Below are 20,309 nucleotides of genomic sequence, written 5' to 3'. Positions count from 1 at the left end.
TGTTAAACTTAGGGACATTATGATTTTTTTTGGAAGCAAGAGAATTGAAAAATGAGCGACGCCTTCGCCGGGAATCGAACCGCGGATCTCTGCAATACACGCCCAGCGTGCAGACCATCACACCACGAAGCACGCTAAGAAGGCGGGAGAAATACGTTATAAAATAATATTTTTATGCAAATTTTATAAAATCAGTTTTTCATATAAATTATGCAATGTTTTACTTCTGCCACTATTCTTTACTTTTGATGAGAAGTGTAAATAAATTATAACTCCATTTGAAAGTATACCGAAGAGCCTTCAACAGCAAGAACTATGAAAATAAATTTGCTTAAAGCATTTGTTTTAAAAATAGCAAAGAAATTAAACAACAGTATGCCTTCAAAATTTTAATAAAAATAATAAACTTAGATTTTGACTTTAATACATGCTTTAAAACCCAATCATTTATTTTAAAACTGGCAGCAGTAAACAAAATTTTAACAACTAAAAAAATTATTTCAGATCCTGAAATGTTATATTAAAGCTAGAATAGCAAATTTCAATGTTTTTTTTTATTTAATTCAAATTTAATTGCTCAATATAATACATAATGCCTATTTACAATTTTATGCTAAAATTTCATACATGAAACTAAATAGCAATACCATTTTACAGAACATCATAAAAAATCAAGATATATAATTAAATAACTATGCATGCAATTACAACTATTTACCATGTGTTAATGAGCAATCCTCTAAATTGAAAGGGTATACTACCATAGGATATTCCTTATCTTGCTGCACTGAAATATTTAAAAATAACGCTATTTAGAACATTAAAAAACAGCACGCATATGAAGGAACAAATTTCATCTATAAATATAACTCACTTACAGTATTTTACCAATAGATGAACTGCAAATATAGCTGAGCATATCCATGACATATTTTTCTCTGAGCCTATGACAGCTGACAGTTCTGCATTTTTCAAGCATTCGTCAAGCATAAGTAATGTTAGCTTCAACATTTCTGATGACAGAGATTTCGCTGACTGAATAATGAAAACAACAGCCTAGTAATGAAATTAAAATTAAAATCTCACATTTTAGCATTAAAAGTACAAAGATATATATTAGTTGCACCAAAATATATACATCTAATAAAGTTTTCAAATAACGTCACTTAATTGCTAGAATTATAAAATCTCAGTATGCAAAATTACCTCACAGCTCACAATACTCAGAATTGCAATATCGTCCAATGAATCATATGGGATATTTCTTGCAGGTATGAAGTGAAGAGTTTTTAAATAACAAGTAGTAGTAGATACGAGAACGAAAAGCAGTTCCCAAAATGACTTGTCAGAAAATAACTTATACAAGCGATTCTGGAATTTTGATGTCCTCGGTAAAAGTGCCATAAAATCAGTTAAATGTTGCAACAAAGTGCTCTGAGCAGAACGATATAAAATACTTCCAGCACTTTCTGTAACACCAACAAATGGATCATCTGATTTTGAAGATTTATATTTTTCTGAAGTCGCAATACATTTTGCTCCTAAAATCAAACATTGTTCTAATATAGGCAGCTGGAATTCCTGAAATTAAAAAAGATGATATTTACTCAAGTACATATGAAACTAAATACATATATTGTTTTACAATAACATCTTCTAAGAACAGCATTAACCCTTTGCACTCGGGGCCTCTTTCGCGCCTGTGGTGCACCAGGAACTCGAGATGTTTCGCAGCCTTTCTGACGCATTTCTTACCAGTAACTTAAAATCATTACACACACACAAATTAATGTATACAATTTTTATATTTTAACATTTTATATGCATAATTTCTTAAATATTAGTCTCTGTAATTTTTCTGTGTATGATATTTCATGTAACAATTCCCAAGATGCATGCCCGGCTTGTCAGGGGGGAAGTATTACAATAATATGTCGTTTGATGCCTTTTCCGGGTTCATTTCTCTGAGAACAGACTTTGTGATGGATAAGAAAAGATTTCAGATAAGAAAATCTTACCTTCATTTAAAGGGTGAAGTGTATCTTCATTTTACACTTCATAAGATTATACATAAAGAGTGTAGGAACGCGCTTAGAAGAAACTAAACATAAATAGTTATTGCCGCGCATCGAGTTTCTGCACCAAATCAAGTGGTGAGCGAGCATGACCTCTCGAGTTGCGGCATCAAATCACATGGTGGGCGAGAGTCACCTCTCGAGCGCAAAGGGTTAACAACCAAAGATAGGCTGAGAATTAAAATTACTGAATTTACAAAATTCTAGTTCCAAATTAGGTCCCAGCTCAATTAACATTAAAAAAAAAATTCTATTAAAGGTAAAAATTTGTCTCACTTTTGATGACATAATGGCAGTTATATCTTCAAATTTTAGTTGACTTAATAGATGAGCACATTCTTTTGCAGGGGATCTATGACTATAGCACTCCTCCTTCACAAATTTTAAATACCATTCCTTGGGAGGGGAAAAGAATATGAAGCTTATTAACATAATATTGCAAAATTATTTACACAAGATACATCTGAAGTATAAAAAATATTCAATATAAAATAAAATCGGCAGCAGCTGTGAGTAGAAAATAAATTGAAAGAATTTGCTTAGTAAGTGACCTGCATGCACTTCACTAAGCCAAAAAGCGTACAATTAAAAAAAATTACACATAATCAAAAATAATAAAAGATTCAAACAGAAAACTTTACAAAGATTTAAAAGATATCACAATTTTGCTATTATCTTTAGAAAACTGTTGAAATTGTTTTATTCAAAAAAAGAAGAATAAAAATTCAATAGCTCACTCAGTAACTAGTATATTGAATAATGGCATTTAAATTTAAAATTTAAAAATTGGAGGAGTTCTAATTTGATTTTATTAAAAAAAAACTAACATAAGGCTGATTCTTGCCTAATTTTAAATTTCTGCTACTAACACAGGCAGCCCATTATCTAATGAACACTCCTTTTCTCAATTACAAGTATCCTGATACACTTAAGCTTAATCAAGTATGTTATAAGAAAAATCAAAATATATCCTATCACCCTCAAAATGTAAAATGACCAGTAAGTACATCAGGAGATGTAGCAACAGAGTACATGTACTCTCTTTTTCAGAAATCTTCTCTTTCAGTCCTTTGCTTTAGAACTGGAACCATATATTCAGTGCAAAATCCACTTTGGTATCTTTTATATATAGGTAGTCCCCATATATAACACGACATTTCTACAACATGATTTATTCTAACACATGGGGTAAATCCTTCTGCAGTATAGTATTCCTTTAACACCGTCTAACATCGTTTGACCAAGAATGAAGGAACTGTCATACTGATGGCAGAACTGCACATACCTTGACATCATAGCACATTAAAATACAACATGATTAAGAGAAATCTTTGTCAAGACAAATTAAAAACACAAGAAAACGAAAAGAGAAATAAGATGGCCAACACTGAATGTTTACCGGAAATTTAATGCCTACAACCAGATCAATGTATAAATCTAATTAAGACAGCAGAAAACAGAATGGATGCAGTAATAGAACTTGCTAAATCTATAAAAGAGGAAGGCTTTGATAATATGTACAACTCATGAATTAGTGGTGAAAGAAGAGGATGATGAAGTAAATTTAGTGAAAATAAGATCTTAGATGAAATAAATTAACTCAAGACGGATATGATGGAATTAGACATTTACCCTACACAGTACAAGGTATTTTCTCCCTCTTTCTGCATGCCTTCGTGGCGTAATGGTAGCACACTCAGCGCGTATTCGAGAGGTCCAGGTTCGAGCAACAGCGAGGGCATTGTTCATTTTTCACGTCTCATGCTAAAAAATAACCTAATGACTTTATAGTAGCGCCCGAACTAAAAAGTGGCGGACAATAATTCGTCACAGATATATGTGCCCTGATACCCAGTCGCCCTCTAAAAGGGGGAGTAGATAAGGTATTTTCTCTCTCTTTCTGCATGCCTTCGTGGTGTAACGGTAGCACACTCGGCGCGTATTCGAGAGGTCCAGGCAAAGAATATATATTGTTAAGAAGGAAAACAGGAGTGTCTCTGTCCCAAAGTAGAGGGAAACAGCTGCGCATCCGCGAAATATCTGCCGCCAAAGCTCGAAGCCGGCGTCGAAGTTCAAAGGTGACGTTTATCAAAAATTTATAAAACGAATATCGTTTGAAATTTATTTAAACTTTACAGAAAAAGAAAATATTTTTTGCGCAAGTAAATTAATTAATGGGTTAGTTATTTTGAGGAAAAAAAAAAAGTACGAAAATCCGAGTTTAAATTATCGCGAAAAGTCAAAGAAGAAACATTCTGTCTAAGAACGTTTCTTCTTAACATGTTCTTCAATTTCTTGTACGCATCGCGGAGGGGGAAACTCTGGCTGGCAAGTCCCGTTGCCAAATCCCTTGGCGAATTTTTCCCTCCGTTTTCTAGCGGCGTAATAGCAAACTGGTTTACATTACACCTATGGAACCTTTCCTTCTTTACATAGACGTTCTTTGGTCCAGGTTCGAGTCCCGGCGAGGTCATTGCTCATTTTTCATGTTTCCTGCTTAAAATAACCTAATTACAACAGAATAAAGAAAATACTACATATAGTTGAATTATTAGATTTATATTTTTTAAGCAAATATTTTTTTCCATTGAAAGAAGCTTGAAATTCAAGAGCAAATTTCACAAGAACTTAGCTCCATACAACAAAAAACTCCCAACCAAAAGTAAACAGCCAAAAAAATCAGATCAGAATGTATCATATAGAACTCACGGTGATGCTTAGAGAGCTAGAGAGCTCAGAAATTGAGTACATTCGAATCCGGTTAATTGGACCACCGAATAATCCGACCAGCCGCTTTTTCGAACCAAATCCTAAAGAACCGAAACAAATCCTATGTACATAAGCCTAATATTCGCTTATTTGAACCAAAATTCCATTTAATCGGACCAAAAAACGTGAGAGAGAATAAGAAACAGAAACCACAAGTCGGCCACGTACAGCGGACGTACAGGTAGTCTGCGACATATAGGAGGATCTGTAGTTGCGGCTCCTCAGGAAAATGCTTTATCAAAGGTCAGAAATTCCCTAAAGTGCATGACAAAAGCAAAACCGGTGGGGGGTGAACACGCGCACCATTTTCTTTTACCTGCGCCTCCGAGTTTCGAGGAAATGAACAATAGAGTGTCCGGCTCCACCTGAAAGGAATTCCCGCCTGTGAATCATGATTAAAGTTTATACAAGAAAGCTATCATTTCATCACCCCTTTTGGGATGATTTTAGTGCCAAAGCTTTGAATGGTGAGCATTTTATCTCCCTCTTGACCTCAACATCTTGAACCAGAAACACCAAGGTTTGTTCAGACCACTTTAGTCAGTGAACTGTGCGCGTGTCTTGTCTCCCCTGCCAAAATACCACGACGGGACTTGACGTTAGCTGAAAAAATTGATTTCCTGGATAAGATCAAGCAACAACCATGAAACACTAGTCAGCGTCGGTTGGTGGAAATAACCGGATTGGCAAGACTACAATTTCGCGCTTGATAAAACAAGAGAATGACCTGCGAGAAGAATGGGCACAATGTGAAGGACGAGGAGGAACTTCCAAAAAACGGAAGCGTGAAGGCAAGGACCCAGATGTGGATAAGGCCCTTAATGAATGATTTGTCATTGTTACTGGATGATATGTGCGAGTAAGCGGCCCAATGTTAAAATGCAAAGCAGAAGAACTCGTTAAAACGCTGTGCGACAATGACCTTTAAAGCTACGGACGGTTGGTTGTCTCAATGGAAATCTAGACATGACATAAAGTTCAAGAAACCACATGGCGAGAAAAAAGTGCTGATAGTGCAAATGCTGAAGATTGGAAATCAGCAAAACTGCCCGAGCTTCTTGAAATTTTTTCAGCAGATGACATCTACAATGCTGATGAGACTGGGCTGTATTATCGTGCTACACCGGATGGCTCGTTAAGTTACAAACATGTTGCACTCTCTGGCTCCAAAAAAGCGATGAATCGCATAACTGTGTTGCGCTGCTTAATCAGGAACGGACAAGGGGAAGCTGTTGGTTATAGGAAAAAGCACTAAGCCTCGCTGCTTTAAAGGACTTAGGATGGAGAGTTTACCAGTTGTGTATCGTGCGAACAGAAATGCGTGGATGACCTCTGAACTTTTTAAAGAATGGCTGAAGGATTGGGACAGAGAGCTACAACGCCAGTCGAGAAAAGTGCTTCTTCTTCTTGACAATTGTGCAGCACATCCTCATTTAGATTGCTTGACGAAAGTCCAACTGGAATTTCTACCTCCCAGGACCACAGCTTTGGTCCAGCCAATGGACATGGGCATCATAAAAAATTTGAAGACCCTTTATCGTGCAAGGTTGGTTAATTACATCCTTGAAGCAATTGAAGAAAGTCTGCTGACTTCATCGTCAAAAGCCAGCGAAGTCAGAGCAAAGGTCAACATCTTACAAGCAGTTACATTTGTGGCCGACAGCTGGCGAAAAGTGAGCAGTGAGAGAATTCAGAACTGTTTTTCTCACGATGGCTTTAAGCACTTGGTTTTGGAGATGGATACGGACATGCTGATTGAAAGCGAAAATGATGATTTACATGTGGAACTTCAACAGATACAAAATTGCGAAGAATTTTTATCCATAGACAACGAGCTTCAATGCTACGATGAAAATGCAGATTACGACGCTGCAATCGTTGCTCGAATTGCAGCAAAACACATGACAGCACCGGAAGACCAAGAAAGTGATGATGATGATGCTGCTAATAAGTTGGTGCAAGTGACAATACAGGATGCAAGGAAATGCATTGAAACTTTGCGTCGGTATTTCATGCAAGAGGGAAAGGAAGACAGTCCCAATTGCTGCGTTAGATGCTTGTGGCGATTTCGTTCACGAGCAATCCGTCAAGAGAACGCGTCAGATCATATTGGATATGTTCTTCAAATGCTGACTGGAACTTCATAAGAAACTGCTTTTATTGTGCTTCGCATGTTGAGTATCGTGGAGATTGCTTCTTAGAATTTGTTTCTAAATTAATTTTCTCAATGAAAAAAAGTTTGACTGTATTTCTTGTTTGTACATGTATGTTCGCCGTACGTGTGTACCGCAACATTAAGTTCATAATTACATTTTAGTACATGATTTACATGTACATTTACCGTTTGCTACATATAGCACGTTCCGTCTTACAACATAGATGGCCTATGTTGTTTGTTCGTGTAATCGGACCAGCCGGTTATTAGGACCAAAACGATCGCTTCCCAATGTGGTCCGATAAACCGGAATCAACTGTTTATCCCAAGAAAAATAAACCCTTTATTAAATGGTAATTAACAGCTATTATGGCGACTATATTAAGTAATACTAATATGTGATACTTTTGATCAATTATTAGTTTAATAAACATATTTCTTTGAAAATGAAAAACATACAGTGTTTTTTAAGTTTTGAAGCACAAACATTTTGTTATTAGTACTCAGGCTCATGTACCATGAAATTGCATACATGGCTTCCAAGAATATTGCATACATGATGCATTGTGTGGTACGTGCGAAGGATGGTCACATTTAAAGTGGTCTTTGCCCTTACTTTTATTGAATAAAGTGGTATGGTGCACTGAAATACCACCTCCGCAATCATTTGGGGCAGATCAATTGCTGCATTAAAGCGATGTTGCACTGAACTTTGTTTGTTTGTTATTTATTTGTCTAATTCTCAGCTGTGTATACTACAACAGTGCTATATCTTCCCTACCAGCTACTTTAAAAACAGAATCTTTTTCTTCATGTAATCATTAGTCCCGTACAAAATTTTAGTAGCTTTTGAGCAGTGTTAGTTACAGTGTTACACACACTGTGTGCATGATAAAAACTTGGAGAGACTGCTGCACAATTAGAAAGATGACACTCGAAGGAGAGACTTGTAGACATACGTAGCAGAAAACTGAATATTACCTTTATTGCTGGACACGAACTAATTATTTTTCATTATACATATGATCATGAGCATAATATAATACTGTCACACCACAATTTTATATAGAGCATCACATTTTAAATAACGGCACAGTTAGCAGCACAACAAAGCACAGTGAAATGAAACAGTGTCCAAGGGGCAAAAAGCTGCAAGCTAACTGCGCATTTATCCAATATGGCAGTCTGTTAAGAGAAAAGTTTTGGTTTAGGTTAGAAAAGTTTCAGTTCCCAAGAGTTACGCCATCAGCGTTGCACAGGCCATGCAAGATGAAATCATCTAGAAATGATGCAATCGAGAAAAGTTATTATGACTTTTAGAACAGAGAGGGAGAATGATAGGGTTTTACATATTTTTTATCTTACATATATATAATGCAAAATTAATTAAATAATACACTAAGCTTAAAATTCATTCCACATTCAATTCGAAAAGAAAAAAAAAAGTGCAAACACTAAAATTCTAGAAACACACTTTCAAACTGAAAAAAAGGTGGAGCAAAACATATCAAAGCCAAAAACAAAATAAAAAATTTACATGTTTCATTGCATTGTCAAACTGAAGTGAAACCGTCATTGGTGAAACAAAATAAATAAATAAATCAGCCTTTTTTCTGAACCAAGAAGACGCAAATTAAAGTTTAAAACTTGAAATATTCTCAGAAAAACAATGAACGTAATCTGTGTCTTTATGATACCAATGTCTACATTCCATAGCAAGCAGTGCAAAAAATTGTAAATTGCATAAAAATTAAAAACTATTAAAATTTTTAAAAATATATTATTTTGAGCAGATCGACTCAGAACAACAAAACAAAACATGCAAATATAAGCAATACAACACATGGAAAAATAAATATAAATGTAAATTTTGAATCCATACAGGTCGAATTAAAAACTTAAAACTAGCAAAAAGGCTTAAAGATTTTATAATATTTATATATAATATATATATGTGATATTTCGGCAGTCGCGATGAAGCTTGGCATCAAAGTTCAGGCATGGTTTTTGCAGAGTGGTAAGGAGAATATCCAATGACGATACACAGAGGAATTTCACTTTTAATTGCACATATTTATTTAAACCAAATAGCAGATCAATTTCCTTTTCCAACGAAGTTCTCCAAATTACATATTCAATAATGAGTTACTAAGTACAATTAAATTTTGACTTTCTGCGTCATAACATTCTAACAAAGAAAGAAAGATGAGAAGCGTAGCAGCATAGGTCGTAGCCGCACAGGGAAAGAGAAGCTTCTGACGCAAAATGGCGCGCACTCAGTATTTATAGTAGCGGTTATGTAAAAGACGCGAATGTTCTGGAAGGTACTGGCTAGGGGGAAGATCCTAAATTGCAGAAAATTAAATAAAGGTTGTGTGTTCGCAAAGAGCAAAGCCATCGTATTTTTTTTTTAATATTTTACATATATTTATAATATAATATATTTTATTTTATATTTTTTATTTATTTATATTTAGGTGTATACGAGCCAATTTCCCTTAGAAAGTCCTCCACCAAGGCATCCTTCCCCTTAGGCAGATAGCCCTTGAGGCTTTGCCGTAATTAATTAACCTAACCTATTTATATTTATTTATTATTTCAGTTTAAATAGACGGAACCTAAAAAACATGTAAAAAGTAATCCAAGATGTCAAAATTGAAACTAAAATGATAAAAATAAAAATTTGAATTTAAACAAACAAACAAAAAAAAAAATAAATAAATGAAAGAGAGAGAGAGAGGAGCTAGTTCTTAAAAATCTGCAAAAAAAATTTTGAAATGATAAAATATGATATATACGTCCTGTTTGGTAGCAGAATACCATTGTTAAGCCTATAATGCTAAGTAATTGGCTTAGATCAACTACTAATTTTAAACTAAGTAATAATAATAATAAAATAAAAAAAAACTCCACTGCAACATTAAGTATGGTGTAGCGAATATGATGTAAAAAAAATAATTATTTTGTAAAAGGTGAAATTCAGGTGTTATGCCTACTTGTATCTATACCTGGTGCTAAAACTACACTAAAGAGAGGTAGAAGAACCATCTGTCTGGGACATAAAGATGAAAGATACAATAACAATATGTCTGCTTTCCTGGGAGTTCAAGTTCAACACATTCAAGTTGGTTCATTTTGTGCAATTCTGAATTATTGCTTATCTAGCCATGCAGTGCCATGGAACGGTGTTTACAACACCCTGGTGCCCTACCCCAAATCGAAGATAAAAAGTTACAAAATACTAAGTAATACGTAAAAGATGTAGAGACATTAAGTTATTTCGAAACAGGAAAGGTGAAAAATGAGCAATGCCCTAGCCGGAATTCTCGAACCACAGACCTCTCGAATACATGCCGAGTGTGCTGGCCATTACATCACGAAGGCATGCTAAGAAAGCAGGAGAAATACCTTATATACTCCCCCTTTTAAAGGGTGACTGGGGATTAGGTCACCCAATCGCCAAATCGTGGTGGTGGAGAATCATCATCATCCACTTTTTTTAGTTTGGGCGACAGTGTAGAGACATTAGGTTATTTCGAAACAAGAAAGATGAAAAATGAGCAATGTCCTCACAGGGACTCGAAACACGGACCTATCAATTACGCGCCGAGTGTGCTGGCCATTACACCGCAAAGGCATGCTAAAAAGGTGGGGAAATACCTTAAAAAAGATAAATCTGAATATTAAGAATTTTTTAATATATTATTAATGTTAGTTAATTAACTGGAGGAAGAATGTTCAGAAAGCTGATTGACCTGGAAACATAAAGTACTTAAATGCACAATGCAAATGGTCATAGTGGTAAATTTACTATATGTCATACACAATTTAAAATGAAAAAATACAATAATAAACAGTAAAAATAGTACAAGAAACCTAGAAAGTAAAATTATAAAATAATATGACACAAAATACTAACTATTCCATGAAAAACCTAGGCTGAAATATGACCATGGGCTGCTTTTTAGCCTGATCAGGATGATTAAGTGTTCTCATTTTTGCATGGAATTTTCATGCAAGATGGTAATAAAACGATCTTAGTTGAACAATGCCAAGTTCTTCGTGAATTACATTGATTGTTATGAATGTGTGGAGATCTGCTGCAGAACACAGTTCTGTGCAGTTTGAAGTTTTTTCATGTAAGATTTACAAGAATATGCCCAGACTGGACAGGCATATCATAATATGGGTCACAACATGGACTTATAAATGAGTAACTTCTTGTTGATCGATAAAACGCTGTTTTGAGCAATTAAGGGGTAGAATTTAGCTTTAACCCATTAACCGCTGGTGCTGCGTTGATGCAACGGTCAAAATAAATGCGTATATAATTATAACTACCTAAGATATTTTATACCAGCAGATGATTTTGTGTAAGGAATATTATGAAGATTATTTCTGTAAAAAATATTTGCCTTCAACAATAATTTTGTTTATAATAATTAAACTCATACTTTAAGCAAAATTTTCAACCGGGTATTTTTGCTGAAAATATTTAACGAAAGAATCGCTGTCTTTATGAGTGATATATTTTTAGCCAAGGTCACCGTTTATCAGAACATTATGTCAGTCAGATGTTTATATTTGTGTTCGGAAGGAAGGGAAAACAGGTGTTGTGCTAACACAACGTCAGCAGGAAACGGGTAGTCAATCTTTTTTTTCACTCATTCCTTTCAATGTTCTGGTTGTTTAAAAATGTCTACAACGAGGTATCTTACATTAGAAGAAGTACTTCAAAGATTTTTTAATGAAGAAACAGATGATGATAATGTTAATAATGACCAGAATGAAACTGATATTGTTGTTGTTCCCCCAGAAATTGCAGAAGTTAGTGACGAAGAAGAAAGGAATGGCAATGTTTTAAATAATGATAATGATATTTTACCAAATGATACTGCTGGGGAAGTTGAAATTCACATAAGAAGCAAGTTTCAGCTTTCTAAAAGCAGTTATAGTCATACTAAAAAGTTTAAAAAGCAGAAGACAGAAATCCTTAAGTGGATAAAAAAGGAACTGTGAGTTATGTCTCAGGAAGAACATGAAGAAAGAGATAAAAGAAAAATTATAAAAGACAAAATACAAGGTAAAACTAATGCACAGATTTTCTTTTTGGTTTAGACATTTACTCTCTTCTCGTTGAACAGACAAATATATATGCTCAGGGAAAAAAAAAAAAAAAAATAGGCCCAGAATTTATTGCATCTGAAGCCTATATGAGAAGATTTATTGGAATATTATTGCTTACAGGATATCATTCTTTACCTCAAGAAAAAATGCATTGGTCTTTTGATAAGGACATTTCTGTTCCTGTTGTACGAGAATCGATATCACGTTTGTAGTACAGGAATATGAAGCAGAATTTGCATTTGATAATAGTCAACTTGACAATACTGATAAATTATATGAGGTGAGACCGTATCTAAACTTATTAAATATCTTTACTTTTTACTACTGGAAATATAAAGTCTCTTTTAGATTTCAGACACAAGAATGCATTATTCCTTTTGCAAACTCCTATTGAGAGTAGAATTAGCCAGAAATAGATCAGCAACAGGAAGACCTAGTAAATTCAGCATTCAAAAACCCTTGCATGGAGATGGTAGACATTTTATCGTAAAGTCCGTTGATAACAAAAGACTTTGTTGTAAAGAGTAACACAGCCAGACTGTTTATAGATGCAAAGTATGTAATCTAGCTTTACATCATGATTGTAATCAAGCTTTTCATGCTTGAATCTTCCAATTGAAATAATCTGTATTTGTAAATGAAATACAATGTATATTTTAATATTAAATTAATTACAAGTAAAGTGATTTGTAGATATATAAAACGTTATACAGCTAAAAAGTAATCCTACACCCCACTCAAAAGAAACATCACACGAATACAATCCTACTCACTAAACATCTGTAGTCTTATTCCGCTGACGTTGCACAAACGCAACGCTCACTTTTTCCACAGGTAAGAGCATTTTTTTAAATTTTCTATGTAAATTTATGTTATAAATGCTTAATTTAATATTTGTTATTATTTTCATGAGAAAAGAAACATTCCTTGTAGTTTTGGCGGTTAATGGGTTAAGAGCTCAAAACTTCTGGGTAATAGAATGCATGTGTGGGGTCCAAGTGAGAGAATTAGTGAGGATCACCCCAAGAGAAGGGACTTGCTTAGCCTAGAGCAGAACTGTTCTATATAACTGCAGATGCTGGTGAATTTTCTCTCCCCCCCCTGGTGAAAATTACCGCAGGGGTGTTGCCCACATTGACTTAGATTTTCCATTTAATAAGCCATGCCTCTAATGTATGTATGTGGCTTTGAAGATGTTGGATGACTGGACTAAGAAATGCGTTTTGCGCAAGGGCACCGTATCATCAGCATACATTGCGAGTGTAGTGTGTGCTAGGAATGTCTTTCAAATAAATATTGAATAAAATGGAGCAAAGTAAGGACCTCTGTGGTACACCTGCTAAAAGAGCATGGTGTGTTGACTGTGTACCAGAAATTTCAATGACAAAGTGCTTACCTGTTAGGTAGGATTTAATTATGTGTGTAATGTAATCTGTGAACTCCAGATTGTGAATTATGGAAATGAGTGTGCCCAACCAAGCAGAAAGCTTTGGCAATAGCAATGAACAGTCCTCCAGTGAATATCTTTTGGAGCAAGCCCTGTGAGATGTTTTCAACAACCTGATATAGTTGATAAGAGGTAGATAAATTCCTGCAAAATACAAACTACTGAGGAATGAGAATATTGTTTCTTTACCCGTTTGAGGATAACTTCTTCCATGAGCTTACTAAGGCAGGGTAGCAAACTGATGAGCCTATAGGAGCTAGGCTCAGTAGCTGGACTGTGTGGCTTGAGAACTGAAGTGATCCAAGCCGTTTTCTACTCAGCAGGGAAGTATTGCGAACCATTACAAAAGTGGGAACATCATGAAAATTTCTATGTAGCCAGCCAGTTTATTGGATTGAATTATCAATGTTCAACAATTTTACCATTCGGCCACTGGTGGACCATGACAGATATCTCGTCTGCATCTCTAATAGAGGTAGCATAGCCATCAGTCCCCCTTGCGGACTGATGGAGTCAAGCCCAAGAGAGGGAACTTGAAGCGTGACTGGCGAGTATGATGTGCACGAACATTTAGTTGTGCATAAAGGAATTGCATGCAGTGTAATAATTTGTACACAGTTTGTATATTTTTGTGTGAATAAAGATGTAGATAAATACTGAAATGGCATCTTCTATCCACAAAAAGAAAAGAAAAGAACCAGATTAGCAAAAGCGAGTTACAATTTTTATAGTGTCCTAGCACCTAGATTGACAGTATTGAAAACATTGTTATTCAACTCCAATTCACATATTTGGTACTTCAACTGCCTAACATTGCATTACTGAAGTTTTAATACCCATAGCTGTGAATATTTCTGGGGCTCCCATCACCTCACCTTTCAGCAAGACAATGCGAGACAGCAAGACCGACGAAACAAGCATTGAAGGGGGGAGGGACAAATATAGGAAGAATTTCTGGAAGAAATATGTACCAAATTTTTCAAGGAGTCACACAGAATGAATATCACCAGTCCAAGGTACTGTATATTTAAATGTAAAGTTCCATAGTATAGGTACTCTGACAGAAACTACCAGAGATGCACATATTAGGCAAAGACATTAATTAAGAACAGTAATATATTGCTGCTATGCTACAACATAAATAGTACCATGGCAGCATAATGGCACAAAAACAGCATCATTAAAACACAATGCATACTGGTATGCTTATAAAGAAATCACTTAATAAAATTAATTTATAATACAATATCAAATGAAAAAATGGGAAACAAAAACCTTGTTTAATGCAGTATCTTGAATTTTAAATATTGGTTGGAGCAAAGGATGAGTTGATGAAGGAGACAATTCATCTGACAGCACCGCTTTTAATTTTTCACAGAGTAGCATAAAATTCTTATGCCTAAAATAGAAAAGAAAACAATTAGAATGTGTTTATTGGAGAAGTCAAAACAAGAAGAATCAGCGTAATATTTGTAAGTTTTGCAGGTCTAGTTTCGATGGTTCTGTAGGTAAACAAATAAATAAATAAATAAATAAATAAATTAAAAATTAAGAAGTCCCATAGTCACAACGATATCATGTTTTTCCCGCAAATACCTTCTTCCCGAAAGTGTGCTAAAATCAAGCTGCTGCCTAAACCTGGCAAGGGCTCTACAAAGCCAGACGCTTACCGTGCCATTTTCCTAAGAGCCGGACTTGGTAAGATTTATGAAAGAATCATACTCTACAGAGATCAGCCTTACTTGCTACCATTACCCAAGGAGAAATCTGTTTTTAAAAGATCGCTGTCTGCTACTAAATAGTACGGTTGACTGAGTTTGTGGGTGTCCCTTCATAACACAGAAAATGTTGTCTTACTGATACTAGAAAGATGAAAGCGTTCGACGGCGTCTGGCATAAAGGGCTTGCTTATAAGCTTATTCATTTGAACCTTGATAGAGAAACAATTAGCCTACTTTCATCACTAACAGAAAATTCTTTGTTGTCCATGGAAATGACGACTCTAAAATCAGACCGACTAGAGCCAGTGTTCCCCAAGTGTCGATCCTTGGCTCCATTCTTTACCTTTTCTACGTGGCTGATTTTTCGAAAGTTCGGTTTTGCTTAATTTTTATGGCAGAGCACACTCAGGAAATCTACCTAAGGGAAAGTATACTTTGTGGAGGTCTTTCAAAGGGAAACTGGCTCGTATACATGTTACACACGAGGAAAGCCAAGAAAAAGCGCAGCCCGTTCGCCTAGATTCGAACCCAGATCGAAACTACCTGTTCAGCGATTTTATCGCTCGGCCACTGGTAAGCTGCGATTTTCTCAAGGATAATGTCAACCCATATTACTTCCTTGGATGTTAGGCCAATGATGCGGTACTTTCTGCAAAATCAATTAATGTTAATCATGCAATAAAAAGCTGCGATCAACTACCCAATATAGAGAATTGGTGTACTTCCTGGAGAACAGCAATCAATGCTCAAAAATCACAATCCCTAATTATTAGAAGGAAAAAAGGCAAGAAAACCCACTCGACAACTTACACTTTTCAATGAAATAGTACCTATGGTCAACAAAGTTACATACTTGGGTATTACATTTAACATAAAATTTAAATGGAACGATTAGATAAATAACGTTAAGAATAAAGCAGCCAAAGTCATTAATAGTCTACTTCCCTTGGTTGAAAAATATTCCAGGACCTAAGGAAGAAACGTCTTGTTTATACGTCAGTTGTTATACCTGTTTTTGTTTACGCCTCACCTGCATGGACATTTGCTACAAAAAATTATCTCCTTAAATTTGCAAAGAGTTCAAAATCACTATCTTCGTAGCCATATGCTCATTATTACGTTAGAAATCAAACTCTCCACGAAGACATTAAACTAGGAAATACTGAAATGCAAGTGAATAAAATTTTACGGAAAAGCATTTGGTTGTGAACATTTAAATTCGTTCAATCATTTAAACTATGAATTCTAGAAGCGGGGTATGGTTTTAGACCATTTGAAGTACATCTGAGGACCAACGAAAATTTTTCCACTTAAATTCTGTAATCTCATAAATATATACAAGCTTAGTTTTCTGCAGCTTGTATCCTGCATGATACATAACATTACTATTTATTCATTCATTCATTTTGTATTCTTGTATTCTATTTTGTATTCTTGTTTGTTCAACTTTTCTATTTTGAAGTTAATATTTAGCAGCTACAGAATGGTAATTTTATATTTCGATTTACCGCCTGAGCACGGCTAACACACACTGTTATGACCAACGACTTCATATAACAGGTAGACGGCTCACCCACAGAGAATTCGTCTGCTAGGGTGTCTCCAACATATACCACGTGACTAATACTCTTGGCGCTCTTTGGGAGTGATAGCTTAAGCTGTTCATCGCCAGTTTGGCCCGCTTTTGATATGGCAGGTAGTACTTTTTATTTCCGTCTGCTAGCAGTCAGCAGACAACGGCCTCGAATTAGGTTGTTCGATTTTTTACAATTATATTTAGATATAACTTAACCCCTTTTTTCCTGAATATTTTATCTATATTTTTAATAATTGCTTTAAATTACTTGCACCATTGTTTAAGATGTTTAGATTAAATAATTTTAGGAAGGAAATCTAAAATAAATAATAAAAAATTGAGATGGAAACTTTAATTTTGAATAACGTTAAAAAATTAATTGCACTACTGTTATAATATTTGAGAAGGTAAAAAAAAAAAAAAAATCGTTTAATTTTAATGCATTGCATCCTAAAGAGAAAAAGAAAATCACATTGTATTATATGTATTTATGCCATTGATTGCCTTTCTTTTCTTGAGATTATATTACTGGAACAAAATAATGCAATCTTAATTACTGATTTCCACATTCTTGTGTATGTCATGGGGGGATCAATACATCTTATTAACTATAAAAATTATTTTATATTGAATATGTATCAAACGGTAACAAACTTCAACTCAGTATTTATTATTAGGATCAAAACGATATTACAGTTAAAAATTCTCTCACTCTCCTTTTTTTTTTTTAAATACTATTTAAAATATGATAAGTTTTTCACATCGCATTTTTTCAATTACAATAAATTTCTAACAGCATCGTAGATGAGACAGAATTATAATCCAGATTATTTTTATTTTAATTGATTTTATAGAAAATAATGATAAAGCATTGAGCTTTATAAAAGTAATCTGATTTTTAAAATAATGCTGTTTAACTGTTTATGTTCAATGTTACATGAATCAAGATCTTTAGCTTTTTTTTTTAACAAAGTAAACATATCGCACAATCTTTTCTCAATAATTTAATGCTAATAATAGCGTTTTTTTTTTATCGCAGGCAGTAATTGTTTATGAAATCAAAACGCGTACGACTTGGCGAAAAAAGGTTAACGCCAATTGGCGCAGCTTTCTATTTCAACGGAATACACGGAAAAAACATATAAAATTCAATTATTTGTAAAGGGTGATTCCAGTAAATAGTGTCACAGTATTTAATATATTTTGATGCTAATAATACATGCTGAAAATGTCATATACGGGGGCAATTTTCTTATACAATATGGCTGAAACTTTCCAACCAATTCAACAGAGATAGTAAAATGACAAAAATACTGAAAATAAAATAATAAATCATGCAGTTTTAACTTACCTATGAAGAAACTTTCTTTACATCCGTAGGCGCTGCAGCGAATAACCATTTTTACTTAAATTTTATGTGACCAAGCAGAGCAGCAGTCTTTCGTCCCATAGAAAGCAATGTAAAGTATTTCCGCACTTTCGGAATTCGCGCAGCAGTCACGTGACACTAATGTTGGAACCGGTTGAAGGTTGCAATACGCTCTCTACCAGTATATTATCTCGTTGGTTGGAACCGGTTGAAGGTTGCAATACGCTCTCTACCAGTATATTATCTCGTTGGTTATGACTCGTTTTGCTTCCCACATGTTCCAGCCCTTCCTTTGTATTTTGTGATTTCCTGACCCTTTTTTGCCCTCTTTTTTTCCCCCATATACTGATATCCCTCTTGGGATATCCAGCCACGCCTTATTCGTCCCAGGGCAAGACACGCCACGATATTCGCGGCATAATCAGGTTCGATCTTTTATACAATCTGAGGTATCTGTGCTAGTCTTGTTTCCTACGCGATTAAATTTTTGTCTGAAAGGTGAGCGGGAAGAGAAATCCTTATGCGGAAAATTTCGAATTATGCATGATCACGTTTGCTAAACATTCTGACAACGGTATGGAACAAATTCGAGAGAAGAGAAAGACGGGCGAAAAATTCGCAAACAAATCTTTCGTTTGGGCGATGACGTAACAAACCTGTTTGTTACGTCATCGCCCAGACGAAAGATTTGTTTGCGAATTTTATAAACAGTTTCGAAAATAAAACAACTCAGTTTTTAAAAACCAAAAACTCATTTCATTTAAATTATTTCTTTTGTCGTTACAATTGTAGAGTTTGATCTTCTTAGGTAATATAAACTAGACTAAAACTCTAAAAGACTATATGTGGATTTTCACTATGTCTTGTACGTATCGCACAGACTGGAAAAGGATGTAAAGAACCCTTTTATTAACTCAAATAAAGTTTAATAGACGGCACCAACTCGTGCTTACAGAAGCCAACAGTTATGGCTTAAATCAAAAAGAATGGATTAACTAAAATTAAGAAAGTAAGTTGGTCTAACGGCTTCACAGTTCGAACAACGCGCAAGCTATCGCTGACCTAAGGTCGGCGTAACAAGCCCAATGGCGAGAATGCTCAACGCCGCAGAATACTATTCGCAAAAGAATCAAATTGGCAACGTGGTCTTGAAGCAGGCAGAACACGCTGTGATTTTACCCTCTAAAACATTCTTTCCACATTATTTGAATATCACACAAGCTAGAAATTTACATTCTGGCAGGAAAATGGCAATTAGAGCGATAGGACAGTGAATTAAAACAAAGTAACTGGTTAAAGAACTTAATGATATTTTATATACTTAAGAAATAAACAAGTGCGATATTTAGAAATTCACAACTTGCGCTCGGTTAGCGGAAAAATACCTATGTTTTTTGCGAGATAGTGGATTCGTACGTAAGCTGATTCCCGTAATTCAACTTTAGAAAAAGTTCCAAAAATTATCGGCTTATATATGGAAATATACGGTATATCTCTATTTTATCAAAATTTATACTTGAAAGAAATTAATAGCTTCATTATCTCTAATATTAATTCGGTATATTAGTGGTATGAAATTGGCTCGAGGGCTACATGAGGCCCCCGAAGCAATGCTATGCCGCTCGCCAATACATTCCAATTATATATTTGTTATAATACAATGATTATAGATTTCGATAAAGCATAAATTTACTCGGGAGCGGATTGCAGTATAGAGTTTATTAAGAAAATAGAAAAGTACTAGCAAATATTTCAGCAGTCATTACATCCCAAATGAATTCGAAGCTAGCGCTGGCACACAGCCAAAAGTACGTATGTAAACGCATTTATAACAACGCTCTGGAAGACCAGCAAAAGGAGCTAAGAGGGAGGAAAAAAGACATTAATCGTCGCATTTCAGGAAATGAGAATTAAAACATAAGTATAAACAACATCAGAAACATATCGATTGTATTTATATGGGCGAGTGCTAATGAATGTATTGAAAAAGAATTGATAGATTTACGTTACCAGTGAAATGAAAAAAATATAAACTTTGTAAGCTTGCATGTAGGCCGCATTACTAGACTA

The 20,309-nt window shown here is 34.8% G+C and overlaps 1 protein-coding gene across 3 annotated transcripts in view; it reads right to left on the bottom strand.

Annotated features, from left to right (window-relative positions):
- The window catches only part of htt (huntingtin), a 595,026-nt gene that overhangs the window by 113,932 nt on the left and 460,785 nt on the right, over positions 1-20,309 (bottom strand). For all 3 annotated transcript variants that reach the window (XM_085807902.1, XM_085807903.1, XM_085807904.1), the window contains exons 37-41: positions 14,849-14,972; positions 2,352-2,471; positions 1,207-1,581; positions 879-1,056; positions 719-787 (exon numbers count right to left, since the gene is read on the bottom strand). In XM_085807902.1, the coding sequence (XP_085664028.1) occupies positions 719-787; positions 879-1,056; positions 1,207-1,581; positions 2,352-2,471; positions 14,849-14,972 (866 nt within the window). The remainder of the gene's footprint in view (positions 1-718; positions 788-878; positions 1,057-1,206; positions 1,582-2,351; positions 2,472-14,848; positions 14,973-20,309) is intronic.

This window comes from Stegodyphus dumicola, chromosome X1, assembly GCF_044657685.1.
Source record: "Stegodyphus dumicola isolate Sdum_Otavi_A_Nest chromosome X1, ASM4465768v1".
NCBI classification, from domain to species: Eukaryota; Metazoa; Arthropoda; class Arachnida; order Araneae; family Eresidae; genus Stegodyphus; species Stegodyphus dumicola.
The sequence above is the reverse complement of the archived record's forward strand: the minus strand, read 5'-3'. Positions and strand labels throughout refer to the sequence as shown.